This window comes from Diabrotica virgifera, chromosome 9 (assembly GCF_917563875.1).
Source record: "Diabrotica virgifera virgifera chromosome 9, PGI_DIABVI_V3a".
NCBI classification, from domain to species: domain Eukaryota; kingdom Metazoa; phylum Arthropoda; class Insecta; order Coleoptera; family Chrysomelidae; genus Diabrotica; species Diabrotica virgifera.
The window spans coordinates 50,457,402-50,474,055 of record NC_065451.1 but is presented as its reverse complement, the minus strand read 5'-3'; the positions used below and the strand labels follow the sequence as shown (position 1 = coordinate 50,474,055).

The 16,654-nt window shown below is 33.6% G+C and overlaps 1 protein-coding gene across 6 annotated transcripts in view; it reads right to left on the bottom strand.

Moving 5' to 3' along the window:
* Nucleotides 1–7,856: 7,856 nt before the first annotated feature.
* Nucleotides 7,857–16,654, bottom strand: part of LOC114333048 (cardioacceleratory peptide receptor-like) — a 285,379-nt gene continuing 276,581 nt past the window's right edge. For 4 of the 6 annotated variants that reach the window (XM_028282873.2, XM_028282874.2, XM_050661995.1 and 1 more), the window contains exons 7-8: nucleotides 14,981–15,161; nucleotides 7,857–8,218 (exon numbers count right to left, since the gene is read on the bottom strand). In XM_028282873.2, coding sequence (XP_028138674.2) covers nucleotides 7,972–8,218; nucleotides 14,981–15,161 — 428 coding nt within the window. In that variant the 3' untranslated portion in view covers nucleotides 7,857–7,971. The remainder of the gene's footprint in view (nucleotides 8,219–14,980; nucleotides 15,162–16,654) is intronic. The other 2 variants (XM_028282875.2, XM_028282876.2) reach the window with 1 other exon arrangement.

Genomic DNA, 16,654 nt, shown 5'->3' with positions numbered 1-16,654 from the left:
CTAGAAAAAGGATTTAACATCTTATTGACCATCTTAACAAAGATCTTCAGGGCTAGCTTAGCACTACGGTATATACTAACGACTTGGACCACTTTAAGAGACTTGTACCTATACAAAATAGGATGACAAGACAACGCCCTACCTAAATCCTACAGGAGGAGAAACATTTGGAGCTTAATTAGAATGTTGGTATTGGTAGGCCCCGCAAGATTTTTCAAACAGTTATGGAGATGGCAACGAATAGAAAACAACATGCTTTTTGTACTCACCTTTCTCTTTTGGTTGGAATCTTACTTGGATGCAAAAAATAATGATTAAACTGATCTTGAAAGGAAATACTGGCATCATTTGGATCCGTTGCTCATACCTGAGGGTTATTGTTTTTTTTTGTAGAGTCAACTATTTTATTGGGACCATTGCAGATCTCTTTAGGTATAATGTGGGCTGATTTGGTGAAATATGTAATAATTTTCGTTATTGTTATTATCTCGTTTTCTGCTGGTTTGTGCAGGTTCTACCAATATTACGACGGAATGGTCCAGGTTAATAGCAACCAAATCAAGACACAAGTCTGATCGTTTGCTAATTTTGCATCAACTTTAAAAACTTTTTTTTGGGCTATATTGTGCATGTCCCCATTAGAGTCTGCAGATGTGGTTATAGAAAATCTTCCAGGGGAAACCCCTGAGACTACTATTACCAACACTCATGAATTTAGAGAAGCTGTAGGATACATAGCATTTTCACTATTCGAGGTGCTTATAGTAGTGATGATATTGAATATGCTCATAGCTACAATACAAAGTCGTCGACATTTCAGAGAGTAATTGATAACTTGGATGTTGAATGGACTTTTGTTGGAAAAACTGACTTCTACATGGAGTTTATGCTTCAGTCGACAACACCTTCACCATTCAACCTAATCCCTACCCTAACGGTGTTAACAATTTTTTGAGTCTATGTACATACTTAGTGGACCTACTACCAAATCTAAAGGTTGTTGTAAATTTGATAGAGATAGTTTTCTGAAAAATGAGTCTGTGGGGAGGGTGAATGAGATAGAATATCCAGCGCTGATGACTTTGTTAGTGCAGAGGTACTTTAGAGAAAAAGATATGGCTTCAGCTGCCGCTAGTGATTTTGATTTACTATGTCAGGAGATACATGAACTAAAAAATCTGTTAGCTCAGATTGTCGAAGAAAAATAGATGAAATTACAAATATCTAGGTAAAAGACTTTTATATTTTCAATCGTTTTTATATTTGCATTTCTTTATTTATGACAAGTTTTTTTAATTTATAAGTAATATACATATATTTTTTCAATAAAGCTGTTTCATTTTATCCATTCCTATGATTTTTTCAACTATTCATAGTGACTTGGTCCATAAGGAAACAAAGATCTTCGATACTTTCAACCATGGTCACTTTGTCATCCCCATATCTAATGTTGTTGATGGTTTTTCCTCCAATTTAAAGTTATTTTTACGGAATTCAATAAAGACATAGGAAAAGCGAAAAGCGAATCTTGGATGAGGTTCTGCCAGAGTATTTCAGATATACCTGCCACTACTAGAATCCACAAGATTGTTTCTAAGGATCCGGCACAGGGCTTCTTCAAAGACTTGATGGCACCTTTACCGAATCTAAAAAGAAAACTCTAGAGCTCTTACTACTGAACCACTACCCAGGATCAACAAGTATTGTTGAGCAGACTCAGGCTGAAAACCTAGAATGACCTAATCGTCCTAGGAAAGAAGCCCTAGAAATTATCCTCAATCAACATCACCGGAGAATGTAAAGTGGGCAATAAACCACTTTGCTCCATTTAAATCTCCAGGGGAGGATGGAATATTTCCTGCACTGCTACAAAAAGGATTGAACATCTTATTGACCATCCTAACAAAGATCTTTAGTGCTGGCTTAGCACTAGGGTATATACCAAAGATGTGGACCACTTTAAGAGATTTGTACATATACAAAATAGGTTGACAAGACAACGCCCTACCTAAATCCTAAAGGAGGAGAAGCATTTGGAGCTGAATTAGAATGTTGGTATTGATACCCCAGCAAGTTTCTTCAAAAAGTTATGGAGTTGACATGGACTAGTAAACAACATGCTTTTTGTACTCACATTTCTCTTTTGGTTGGCTTCTTACTTGGATGTAACGAGTAATGATCAAACCGATCTTGAAAGGAAATTCTGGCATCATTTGGATCCATTGCTTATAACTGAGGAATATTTCTCACTCCTAACGGTGTTAATAATTTGTTGACTCTTCTTAGTTGATCTAATACCAAATCTAAATGTTGTTGTAGATTTGATAGAGATAGTTTTCTGCAAAATGAATTTGTTGGAAGGGCGAATGAGATAGAATATCCAGCGCTGATGACTTTGTTAGTGCAGAGGTACTTTAGAGAAAAAGGTATGGCTTCAGCTGCTGCTAGTGATATTGATTTACTACAGCAGGAGATACACGATCTTAAAAATTTACTAGCTCAGATTGTAGAAGAAAAATAGATAAAATGACAAATATCTCGGTTCAAGACTTTTATATTTTCAATTATTTTTATATGTGCATTTGTTTATTTATGACATGTTTTTTAATTTATAAGTAATATACATACATATACTTTTTCAATAAAGATGTTTAATTTTATCTATTGCTCCAATTGTCTCATGGTGATATGCTGTGGAGTTTAGTTGCTCTATTTGCAGCAATGCGCATGTTTCCTTAATTATTCTTGCCATAAACTCTGTTACAATCCTTCTGGATACTCCATACCTCAAAATGAAATATTTGCCAATAATTTGGCTACTGTTTCGGCTTCTTTATTTTTTTTATTACGTATTTGCTTAATTCGCATTGTAACAATATATTATATAGGGTGTCCCAAAAGTAGTGGAACGGTCGAATATTTCGCGAACTAAACATCGGATCGAAAAACTGAAAAATTCGTGTTCAATCATTTTTAAAAATCTATCCAATGACACTAAACACCAACCCCCACTACACCCCCCCGAAGGTGGGGTGGGGGGTAACTATAAAATCTCAAATGGAAACCCCTAGTTTTTCTTGCAGATTTGGATTCGTTACGTAAAAGTAAGCAACTTTTATTCAAGACATTTTTTCGAACTGTGGATAGATGGCGCTAGAATTGGGAAGAACGATTTATCCTGATACCATAGGTAAATTATAGAAACGGTCTGATATCTCGAGAAATACACTTCCAAATGAGAAACCAAAAAACAGGTTTTTAATATTTTTCGAAAACCTATCGAAAAACACCAAAAATGACCCTCCAACCCACCCCCTGGAGACGGGGTGGGGGGTAAATTTAAAATATTAAATAGCAACCCCCAGTTTTTATTGCAGATTCGAATTCGTCATGAAAAATTAAGCAACATTTATTCGAAACATTTTTTAAAATTGCTGATAGATGGCGCTAATAAATCGTGTTTTTCCAATTAAAGCGCCATCTATCAACGATTCTAAAAAATGGACTGGCGATGAACCGGCGGCATCGAAATGGCCGGCGATGAACCGGCGGCATCGAAACGTCCCATTCCGTATATTATATCCCTTCCCATTATCATCCACCTCGAGTGGGCATACCAGGTCTATGAATATCGTGTCAAATGCGCTGGTGGCTGTCGATGTGATATTCATGGGTTGTCTGTTTCTTTTCGAGTGCTTATGCCTTTGGCAGTCATCGCATCTTTTTACATATTCTTCGACATCTCTTCATAATCCGTTCCAAAAATAGTATTTTCGTATATTTCTCTACATCCTATTTGTTCCTGCATGCCCTCCTGTAGGTAACATGTGGAATTTGTTAATTATAACTCTTCTTAATTTCCAATCTGCTATGTTTTGTTTGTCTTGTATTTTACAAACTTTTATACATTTTTTCTTTAAAAATTCTTGGATCCTTTCGTATTTTATTGAGAATTGGCTTATTCTTATTATTTTTTATTATTACTATCTCCTTAATCATCTTTTGTGCGCACATCTTTACCAAGTCTCCCAGCGCCACTCGAAGTGCTAACTCTGATCGAGGTTCTTGATTTTCCGAACCTCTCAACGACGCTTGTAACGCTGATGTTGATCGAGAATCTCGAATTAGATAAATAACATCATCATCCTTATTAAACACTATATTGTTTCCTGTATATATGTATATTAGCAGATTTCAAGTTTATTTGTCTATATTACTCATTGTCTATCAATTTTACTTCTATCGAATTTTTCGGAGATTTCAGCAATTAGACAATATCCGGTTGACCAGTCCTTACGTCCTTCGAACTCTGTACTTGCTCCTGTCTCTTAGCTTGTTTGGTTTAGTTTTCTCAAGGTTTATTTTTAATCCTGCTCTCTCAGACAGAGTTTTAAGCGAATGTGTCATAGAAACTGTATCCTGTAAGTTATCTGTGATTAATACATCATTAGTCCTGTCGCCAGTGGGGGTACAACGGCCTCCTTAATTCAGATGGACTTACCTAAGTTTTTTTTTATGTATTTTGACCAGGAGAACACGAATTTTTTGGGTAACAGTCGATCCGGATGTCGATCAGATTGTTATAAACAAAGAACTTGAGGAATCACATAACAGCGATTTTTCGCAATACAAAACATTTTCTTGTATTTTTTGGGTCATTCTAAGCAAAAAATGTTTTTACAAGTTTTTTCGTAGGATGCATAGTTTTCGACATAAACGCGGTTAAACTTTCAAAAAATCGAAAAATTGCAATTTTTGAACCCCAATAACTTTTGATTGAAAAATAAAATAGCAATTCTGCTTACCGCATTTGAAAGTTCAAGTCAAATTCTATCGGTTTTGATTACTTTAATTGCTAAAAATTAACTTTTTTATTGGTAAACAAAGCTACAGACACATAGTGATTGAATGATAATTTCAGTGCATTTCTCATTTGAAATCCAACGAGTAGGCGCCAGGGCCTATTTTACCACTAGGCCCGTGAGGCACCTGCCTCGGGCCCGCATTTTAATAGGACCCGAAAAGATCACCAAACATTTTTTTTATTGCAATAACAAAATACATTTTCAAAATTCTTTTATTTTACGAAAGAGAAATGATATGATATCTAATAATAAGAGTCATATTCATAAACAATGAACCGTTCTCCATGAACAATGTTTAGTTGTTTAAATATAAATTTTATTAGATGCACTATAAGATTTTATAAAAAATGTTAATTCTAAGGTGATACTAAATAGGTTTTTCGTATGTACCAGACACAATGTGTGTTGTTTGGTTGTCCATTTAATTGTCTATATTTTGTTATAAATAAAAGATCATTATTATTATTAATCAACACATACGTATTTTTCAACTCTTGAAGGAAAACAGAAATAACGACAATTAAATGTTAATATTTTGTTGTGCCACCTTGAGCCGCTATTAGAGCTTTAATTCTGCACTACATACTATCAGTGCAAACCTGTATTATATCCTGCATTTGAGGATGATGGTTGCACATATAAATTATTCTTTCTAAGAGCTGCGTTTTGTTTGTGATCATATCTTTAGCCACTTCTGTTTTCATTTACTCCCAAAAGTGTTCTGTAGAGTTCCTATCGAGGCTATTACCCGGCCAATCCAACAAAGCAATGTCTTTTCTGCCAAATCTGATAAAGCTTCTGCAAAGTTTAACAGTCCATGCTGTATGGCAAGGAGCTCCATCTTGCATAAAATTTAATGGTTCCCCATTTGGAAACCAGTCTTGGAGCTTGGAGCTGCAAAATCAACCGCCTTTGGAAGACATCTTTGTACTGATCTTGTCGCATCATTCCTTTTACCACGTACAGACGTCCAGTGCCCTTGCCGATAATGACTGACCAAATTATCATTTTTATAGGGTGCTCCACAGCATTTTTTTTATTGTTGACAGGTCTGCTTCAGTGATAAAATCACATTTGAAATGTTGCAGTACAAAGCCCAATTTTTGGCGTCGTCGTCTTCGAGAAAATTTTCATCCATACTGTGTTGTTCACACTGTAGCACCCTGCAAAAGTGATATTTGGCCAGTCATTAGCGGCAAGGGTATGGGACGTCCATGCGTGGTAAAAGGAATGATGAGGCAAGACCAGTACAAAGATGTCTTGCAAAGGCGATTGATACCGCAGCTCCAAGACTGGTGTCCAAATGGAGAACCAGTTAGAAAATAGAAAGGATAATTTACGTGTGTCACCATCATCCTTAAATACAGGAGACCGTACAGGTTTGCATTGATAGTATGACGCGCAGAATTGAAGCTCTAATAGCGGGTAAAGGTGGCTCAACAAAGTATTAACATCTAATTGTCGATATTTCCGTTTTCCTTCAAGAGCCAATAAATACATATTTGTTCATTAATAATGTTTTAGTTGTGATAAAATATAGAGAATTAAATGGACAACCAAACAACATACAGTTTGTCTATAGTACATAAAAAAACCTATTATTTAGTAGCAGCTCACAATTATTAATATACTTTATAAAATCTTATAGTGAGTCTAATAATGCTGCCAGGGACTGTATTGTTAATAAAACTTTAAATTTCTGGTGCAACTGTATTTCTATTAAATAATTAATTCATTTATAAAAGTTAGTATTATCATTAATAAATTATATTTAGGGGCCCGAAAATTGTATAGTGCCTCGGGCCTGATTTGAAGTAAAATAGGCTAGTAGGCGCGCATACCGACAATTTCTACGTAGATTACGTACATTAAAACGCATGCATTGGGTACGGGAAACACTATGTGTTTATGGCTTTGTTTAACAAATAAAAACTTAGTTTTTAGCAATGCAAATAGTCAAAACCGATAGAATTTGACTTGAACTTTCAAATGCAGTGAGCAAAATTGCTATTTTATTTTTTATTCAAAAGTTATTCGGGTTCAAAAATTGCACTTTTTCGATTTTTTGAAAGTTCAACCGCGTTTATCTCGAAAACTATGCATCCTACGAAAAAACTTGTAAGACTATTTTTTGCTGAGAATTATCCAAAAAATACAAAAAAATGTTTTGCTTTGCGAAAAATCGCTGTTATGTAATTCCTCAAATTCTTTGTTTATAACAACCTTATCGACATCCGGATCAACTGTTACCCAAAAATTCGTGTTCTACGGGTCAAAATACATAAAAAAACTTGGGTAAGTCCATCTGAATTAAGGAGGCCGTTGTACCCCCCCTGGCGACAGGACTACATCCGCAAACAGATGATTTAATCTTTTTCCACCTATAGGGCTTTTCATCGATTGTCATTTGTTTCGAGCTTCTGTCATTTGTCACATAATATTAATATATCTAAGTCATACGTCTTTGGTTTGTATCATTGATATATACCAATAACGTATGACGTAGATATATTAATATTATGTGACACATGACAGAAGCTCGAAACAAATGACTGTGAATGAAAAGCCCTATATTGATGCTCATATCTTGTCACTGAATGTTCTTAAATATTGACTCGGCAGCTCTAGAGTCAATATTTGTAAATATAATAGATAAGAATAACATAGCATAAACATATGGTGATCATCTCTGAAACGAAATTAAATATTAAACTGTTCATTACCTACCTTGGTTTACTCATAAATTGAGTACTAAGAATCAAATTCGTTGGATTTTTACATAGATAAATTGACGTGCTGTGGAATGCATATTGTAGATTCCTCATATCTACCCATTTATGGTCCGTCTGCTTTGTAAATTGCATAATGCTAGGATTTATGTAGGTTATAACCAGAATTTGTTTTCTAGCGTAAGAAGTCTTTAGTTCTGCCGTTCTTTGGTTTCATTTTGCTGCTAAGAAAATACAATAAAAAAAATGTACAATTATAAACTAAGTTATGGTAAATACTTTATTTAATCAAAATTTACAACACTTTTTATACATGTCCTTTATTATGAATGGAATGATTACAAATAAAGCTGTCAGCTTTACAGACCTACAAATGACTAGACAATTGAAATAGCCACTTTGTGTCCATTTTGCAGCGGGGGTTGCACTCTTATGGTGTGCCTCAGGGATGTGGCCGATGTCGATCTCCTCGATGAACTCGTAGTTGTCGTGGTGAAGGTGGATGCGTTGTCGTGCCCGAAACAGGTGGAAGGTATGCAGATCGAAATACATTTCGACAGCCACGTAAATGGGGGGATCTTTCTGCAAGGATTGAAGTTTAAATGTTTCAGTATTTTGCCACATCTGTAAAAAATACTTTTAATTGTACTATATAAAATCTTGCACAACAAAAACTTAACCATGTAGGAGTTTGCCAATTTTTTTACATATAAAAGAGCACTCCAACTATTCAATTCACTTTATAGAATTGAAATTGGATTATTTGCGCGGCCTCCGCTCAAAGAGGCTATATTCCAAATATCCCAGGTCTATATAGCAAATCCCTATAGGCCTGGATGGCCTATATAAGTTTCTCTATGCGAGTTAAATAAGATTAAAAACTTTATCGTACCGATCTATTATCGTTATCGTACTAGATACTGGCATTCTATAAAAATAACAAAGTTACTCGTTATTTTGATATTTTAGAAACACCTTGTATACCTGAAAATATTTTATGGTTCTACGCATCATTAATTCCTGCATTTGAGAAAATGTTCGATGCCATATTTCGGGGACACACTATAGATTATTGCATAAATCAATAGAATATTAGTCATACTTGCATTTCAAATTAGTTAATTTTTCTGAGAAATTAATAGTTTACAATATTTGCATTTTACTGCATGGATTTTAATGAAATTTTGGGAGTAGCCCAATCTCCTAATTCAAAGTCTATCCTATATACTATATACTATGGCGCTTTTATCATGGGGACGGTTCCCACCACTTCTCGCAGATATTTTATTTTCAAATTGCATGGAGCAAAAGGAAGAATTTTAAGAAAATTTAAAAATGCGCTCTATAATTTGTTCTTATTTTTTTTCAAAAACCTTTCATTTTAAACCCGTCCAACTTTTTGAAAGTAGAAATAACACTATATTAAGAGGTATTGCAAAAGAAAAACAATGCATTTAAATGCTGGTGGATGAGGGGTTAAATGTATGTACTTCTCATTTTTCCTTAAAGTACATTAGTCATATAATTTTTTGCACCATATCTCGCTTAGTTTGAATGTAACCGACATTTAACGGTGCTCGTTTTAAAGGCCTTTTCAAACACTACAAAAGCATGAGCACTTTGAGCATGCACCAAAAATCAAACTCTTTTTACCTACCATATCTCTTTTTGTATTATATGTAAATAGAAAATTTACGAAGGAACGAATCTCTTTGTTATTTATAATCTAAAAAGAAAATTATATAGTGATTTTAGTTTGATGCATAGTTTTTAAGGTATTCACAAAAAACCGTCCGAAAACGTGTCATTTTTAAATGGAAATGGCCAATTTTCAACTACGCGTAACTCAAAAAGTATTGAGTTCTCAAAAAAAAGTATAGATCAATTTTTACTTAAAAATAGGTTCTCTAGCCACTTCCATGCTTATTTTGACCAACAAATTTTCTACCCCCTTGAAGGGGTGGGAATTGCCCCAAGATAAAAGCTCCATAGTATATAGGGTAGATTTTGTTTCTTGAGCTATTCCCTACTTACTGTGAAAATATCAAGTACATCGATGTAGTAGGATGGAATTCGGAGCTCTCATTGACTGCCCTATAATAATGATCGTGTGAGAGAGGACACACTTAAGATTCTAGCAAAATTTCTATTTTCTGTAACTTTTCGAGTTTTTGAGTTACAGCAACGAGTTTTATGTCATTGGAAAAGTAATTTTGCATTCTTTCAAAATATATAAAAATATTAAGATTAAGATTTTTTTTTCATTTCCGGTTCAACCGGAAGCCATATTGTAGGTAAAATTTATTGTGATAATAGATAATAAAGTACTATATATGTCTGCCAAATTTCAAATTTTAGTTTCTATTACAGAGGAAGTTGCGGGCACTCGAATATTTTTTTATAAAAAATTCATAACTCCCCTCCTATGAGGAGTTAAGAAATCTGACTAATGTTATTCAATTTACCGATAGGATATCAAAAATATATCAAAAAATAAACAAATTCCTTTGAGCCATTTTTGAGAAAATCTAGTTCAAAGTTATGTCAAATTTTGACCCCTTAAATATAGGCAACCCATAACTTTTTCTGAGAAACGATAATATTCTTGTTGTATCCCCATCTTTAGGCTATATAAATATTTTTTCAAATTAAATTTATCTTAAACAAGTTTTTAGATTGGTAGGGAAATGTGTCAGGTGGGCGGTCAGCCATGCTGGCCGCCATTTTGGATTTGGAAATGTCAAATTCCGTATTTCTATTTATCTATCGATGAGCTAACTTTAAGTTAAATTTCATTCGTTTCGGTCAAAATTTGCAAAAATGGGCCCCAAATAACCCCCCTATTTCGGCCCCCCTTTGAGAGATTTTTTTCAAAAGCTTAGTTTCTCGACAAAATTCTCTTAAACTTACTCATACCGAATTTCATAGAAATCGGTCCAGTAGTTTTTGCTGGGCGGTGGCGACATACGTACGTACGTACGTACGTACATACTTCCGACATTTTTTTTTATTTGCTTTTTAGACTCAGGGGGACTTAAAACGTCGAAAAAAAGTGAAATCTGAAACATTTTTTTTGCACGATCCTATAACTTTATCTATTATACTCATACTTCGTATGTAGTACGATAAAGTAAAAAGAAGAAAATTGCACCATTGAAAGAAAAAATACATTTTTTTACGTTTACCGATTTTGTACTAAAATTGAATTTTCTTTATCCTAGTTTTCTTAACATTGTTGACGCGCAATACCTATAGTGTTTATTATTATAATATTTGTTATGAATATATTGAAGATATGAGAAAGGTAATGGTTCACAGATTACCATCCTATTGTTTATAATTTCGTCGCAAATGCCGGCCAAATTTGACCGGTTGTGTCTCAGAAACCACTGCTTGTTATTCAACTTTTCTTCTTTTAAAAGAAGTGTCTTTTCCACATTAATTTTCTGAATTTAATTTAAGCTAATAGTTACCGAGATATATTATGTTTATGAGCCAAAAAATTGTTTATGATTTTAAAAAATTCCCGAGATGGCCCAAATAATCCAATTTTAAGTACCGTACGTTGAAGTGCTTTTTATATTAAAAAAAATGGCAAACTCCTATGTCCAGTTTTTGGTGTGCAAGCTTTTAAAAAACTTCAATTTAAAAACAAATTAGATTTCAAAGTTATTATGAGAAAGATACTAAATTAATTTTAAAGAAATTTGGCGGACTGTTTTATGATATTATAAAGATTTTCTAGGCGAACTATGAATGCCCTAAGTGTAATCTAAGTAGTTGAAAAATATTTAATAAGCAAAGATTTTTTTTTAAGAGTGTTTTCAAGGATTTCATTGTAGATAGAGTCACGAATTACACAAGTAGAGGACTTCAAGTATCTAGGATCAACAATGAATGGACAAGGAAATATAGAACCAGAAATAAACAGCAGGATAAAGAGTGCAACAAAATTATACTATGTACTAAATAAAAGTTTTATTATAGGAAGAAAGAAGTAAGCCTGAAAACAAAAATGAAAGTATTTCAAACTGTATATGAACCGGTGCTACTCTACGGTAGTGATTCGTGGACAGTGAACGACAACATCCGTAGTAAAATTCAAGCATGCGAAATGCGATATTTACATGCGGTATCCGGGTTGACCAGACGTGATCCTATAAGAAATGAAGAGATACGTGAAAGGTGCGGTATTGGAAGGACCTTAGACATACTTGAAACAGTTATCGTGTTTCGGACATAATATGGCGAGAATGAGTGAAGGTAGAACTGTAAAGAGGGTATGAAAAGCGGCATCCGACAACAAACGACGAAGAGGCAGGCCAGCATAACCTGGAACGCAAATATTGGAAAGGCTTGCGTGAAAAGAAATATTGGGTGGAGAGAAGCAGAAAGACTAGCTACTGACCGAAAGGCATGGAGACGTCTGATTTCTCCCCTTACCTCGACACCGTAAAGTACAAGAGGACGGCTTAAGCTTAAGTAAGTAAGTAAGTTAGAGCAAAGAATACCTACCTACCTGGTAAGAGTCACGAATATAGGAGTCTTTACGAGAATAGGCGGAGAGACGAAAATGCAAAACAGAATAAAAGAAAGGAAATTTTCATACGTCGCATATGTGATGAGAGGCGAAAGATACAGCATCTTTTGAGACTCATAATTCAAGGAAAAATAGAGGCTAGCAGAGGTGAAGAAAGGAGTCGCGTTTTCTTGTTAAAGAGCCTGAGAGAATGGTTTGGTTGCAGCTCAACGCAATAGGGATGTTCACTAATTTTTAAATATAGTTAAATTCAATAGATTACAAGGTATATAAAAACGTAACAATCATAAAACTGTTCAAAAATGTATATTTTTTAAGATAAATGAGTTCATAATGTTGATTTTCTTGGAGGCTAGAAAAACGGTACCCTGCAGCGAGGCTACGGTCTGTGACGTCAGCAGTCGTAACGTCTTTGATCGAGGACTAGTTTTGTATACTTATTTACTCAGTGTATTTGAATGTGCGCAGTTTTTTACGTATTTAATTATTAAAAATAAAGCCAAATAAGTGGTGTTTTGTTCCTGGGTGTGTAAATACATCAAAAAACAGTTCTGACAAGATTTTTATTACCGTTCCAGCCAATTTAAAACAGAAAAAAAATGGTTTGTTGCAGCTAGAACTTAAAATAACTAACTTAAAGAACTAACTTAGTAAAATAAACATTATAGAAGTTTTCCAGAGACTTTCGGCCCTTGGTAATAATGTAGTTGTTCTTTCTGCATTTACATTTTTCAAAAATACTTTTTAGTTTTCTCAGGATTCGAAAAAAATTAATGAATTTAAATAGCATTGGACCAAGATTTTGCACCTACCCCCTTAAAGAGTAAATGAAAAAGTTTCGGGACCTCAAATTTGTATTCCTTAAACTGGGATATTCCTAAAAACGGGATTCTAATAATACATACAGTAAAAGTAAACGTTGAAATAACTACATGTGGATGTAGGTATGACTTTATATTATATTAAAATCATTAATAATTTAGTGAAAAGATTGGTTGAAATGAAAATGTATAATACCCAAGTTCAAAAATATTTTTTACCTTGGAACAGTTGTCAACTCGAAATACGAAACAACCGAAATAAGATCTAGAGTTGAAAAGGACATAGCAACATTTAACAACATGCATGAGAAATATTTTCACCCATTGCGACATAATATCTCTCCCACTAAAAATGCGGCTGCTAAAATGTTATTATTTCCGGTCTTGCTATATGGCGCAGAGGCCTGGACAATAATGGAAACATTAATGAAAAAGCTAGAGGCATTCGAGATGTGGGTGTACCCACGTATCCTCAAAATATCCTGGGCGACCCACACCAACGTACAGGTATTGCGTCGAATGGGAAAACAAAAAGAAATCTCTTTTACAATTAAGAAACGAAATCTTAAATATTTCGGTCATATCATGAGGCATGATAAATATCGTATACTCCAACTGATAACGCAAGGTAAAATAGAGAGCAAACGCGGACCCGGAAGAAAAGACACTCATGACTTAAAAACTTTAATGACAACGCCAATGATTTGGACAAAAATCGATCGAGTTATTCAGAAACGCCTCAAATGAAATTAAAATTGCCATGATGATAGCCAACATCCACAACGGACAAGGCACATGAAGAAGAATAAAAATATTTTTAATACACCTAACCAAGGTAAAGTAATAACCAGCCAATGTATGTATACAATATGCATGCGTACAATGCATGCATACAACTTTCTCTATTTTTTTTTGTGGAGTATTAAGCATTTATTTTTTTAGCTTAAAGAAGACATGGAAAATGATATGGAATATACACTCAGTAAAGCTGTGGTAGATTTATTTTTTACAAGATGCCAATAAATCATACACCAGTGTTACATCTACAATCTACACTACAGTCGGTAGTTTATACGAATCGGCTTTCTGAAAACCTTCTTCCATTTTATTTATTTATTTTTGTAAAACCCAAAAGATGTCCTTACAAACAGTCTATCCACTTTAAACTAAACAAATTCACTAATACTCCACTTTAACCCTGATAAAACAAGAAGAGAACAAAATAAAATGACCTGAAACGTCAAACAGGTAAACAGTAACACTATGAGAATGGCGCGCGCTTGGGGTATGCAACTAATGACGTCAGGCCAATAGAGAAGCGTTCTTGAAATTTAAAATAATGCTAGATTTCTAATAAAGATTTTTTATAGAAAGGCTTTTTCAATTTTGTTGAAATTTTGGACAATTATTCCTAGGGTGTTTCTTAATCGTTACATGTTTGAAATGAGTTTTTAATTTTTTGTGAACATCCCTATTATTCACAGCAGCTGCCGACGAAGCCATGGTGATTGCCAACATTCGTCGCGGAGATGGCACTTAAAGAAGAAGAAAGACGATTAGGAGACTTTTCAAATTAGGTATATCGTGACTTAGGTTTGTATTAAAAAAATTGTTAATTACGTAATTACGCCAACACTGATGACGTCATGTTCGACACATAGATATATACAGTTGAGTCCGGGAATCTTTACCCGTGCTTCATCATTTAAAGCATACGAAATAAGTCGATGTTAAGTCGGAAATTGAAATTTACTAAACACAACCTCAAGTGACAATACGTGACTTGCTGTTGCGTTTATATAGTAAATTTCAATTTCCGACTTATCATCGACTTATTTCGTATGTTTTAAATGATGACGCACGGGTAAAGATTCCCGGACTCAACTGTACCGATTGATGGTCATTCAAATATTAAAACTGACGTGTTTCAGTTTTAAGATTTTTTTAAAAGTCGTTTGTTTTTGAAATAATGATATTATTCCATACTTTTGCATAACACTGTAGATTTAACCTGAAAATACTCACCTTAAGTTACCGCACATGTGTGTCGAAAAAAGGCAGTAGATGATGGGGTTGGCGGCGGAATTGAGAGGAGCCAGACTTTGGATGAGGGTCGCTATGGCGATGGTGGTTTGAGTTTTAGGAATGTGACCGTACACTTGGAGCAAGTCGAATATTATAAAGGGACTCCAGCATACGATAAACACTGAAAACAATAAAGATACATGTATTAATAATAAGTATACATATGACCAAAAAAATGTAACATCCAGAAGGACATATATTTTTTAAAATATTTATTTATGGAAGAATACATTATGCTCTGGGCTAATTACCAAAATACAAGGAAAAGTTACTTACCAGCAATTTTATTGCTGGAATCGAATCTTGTGATTGTATATATTAATAATATAGGTATGCAAAGACCGCACATAGTGTGCTACTTTTTTTATAAACAAAATGGCGCCCGAAAATCGCGTTTCTGTCAATTTTTGCTCCATAACTCCAAAGATTTCAACTTTACACCAAAAACTCCCAAATAAAAATTCACCGCAATTAAATTCTGCATAGAGACGTGTTTTTCACGATTTACTTCGACGAAATTTTTCCCCGGAAAATGCGGGTTTTTTCAACAAAATCTTTAATTTTCAACAAAAATTTTAGATAAGTAATTGTTTATCGATAATTAAATAACTTGGTAATATAAAAGCTCTTTTCGTAAAGATTATAATTCCAGAAGCCGATGGAAATTGAATGAACAGTTTAGCAACAATTGAATTGTTAATTAAAAATTTACGGTTGCTATAATACCCACAATAATTATGATACATAAGTATAACTATGATTTTTGTATAAAAAGACACTGTACCTACATATCTAATGTACTTTACAGAATTGAGATTGAACTATTTAAGCGGCCTCAGGAATATTTTAAAATTATAAACAATTTTTTGGCTTATAAACAAATAGAATACCTATTTTGGGAAACATTAAATTAAATTAAATCATGAAAACGGTATAGAAAAAAAGCGGCAGAATGCTTCTTTTAAAAACAAAAACGTTTAATTGTGATGAGTGGATCCTCAGATACAACCGGTCAAAGTTGACCGGAATTTACGGCAAATATATAAACAATCGGATCATAATTTTCGAACCATCACCTTTGTAGTTTTGTCCTATTTATTTACACCAATTGTCATATCTTTAAAATACTCATAACATATATTATTATAATAAAAACTATCGATATTACGAGTGAAAATTGCCAAAAATAGCAAAATTTCAATCAAAAATTAGGTTGGAGAAAATTTAATCTCAAAGTTCAAAATCGGTATACATTAAAAAAATGCATTTTCTCGGCTTCCCATGGAGCAATTTTCTTCATTCTTTTTTTGTTCCCAAGTAACTCGAGTAGAGCCATCTAACTAACGCCTTATTAAATGTCAAACTTGCTTTTGTTTTGTTATATTAGATTAATTTATTTATAAGAAAAGAAAACTACATATTTCTTTCAGTTGTAGACTTTTTTTAGGAAAACTTACTACAAGTGTACCTTTTACCATTAAAAATACAAAGATTCTCATTTAAAATCTGTATAATTAGTTAAACGATCTTTATTTAAACAAATTAAAAATCTTGTTATAATCCATAAATTAATTTATTCTAACAAAACAAAAGCAAGATTGACATTTATTAATA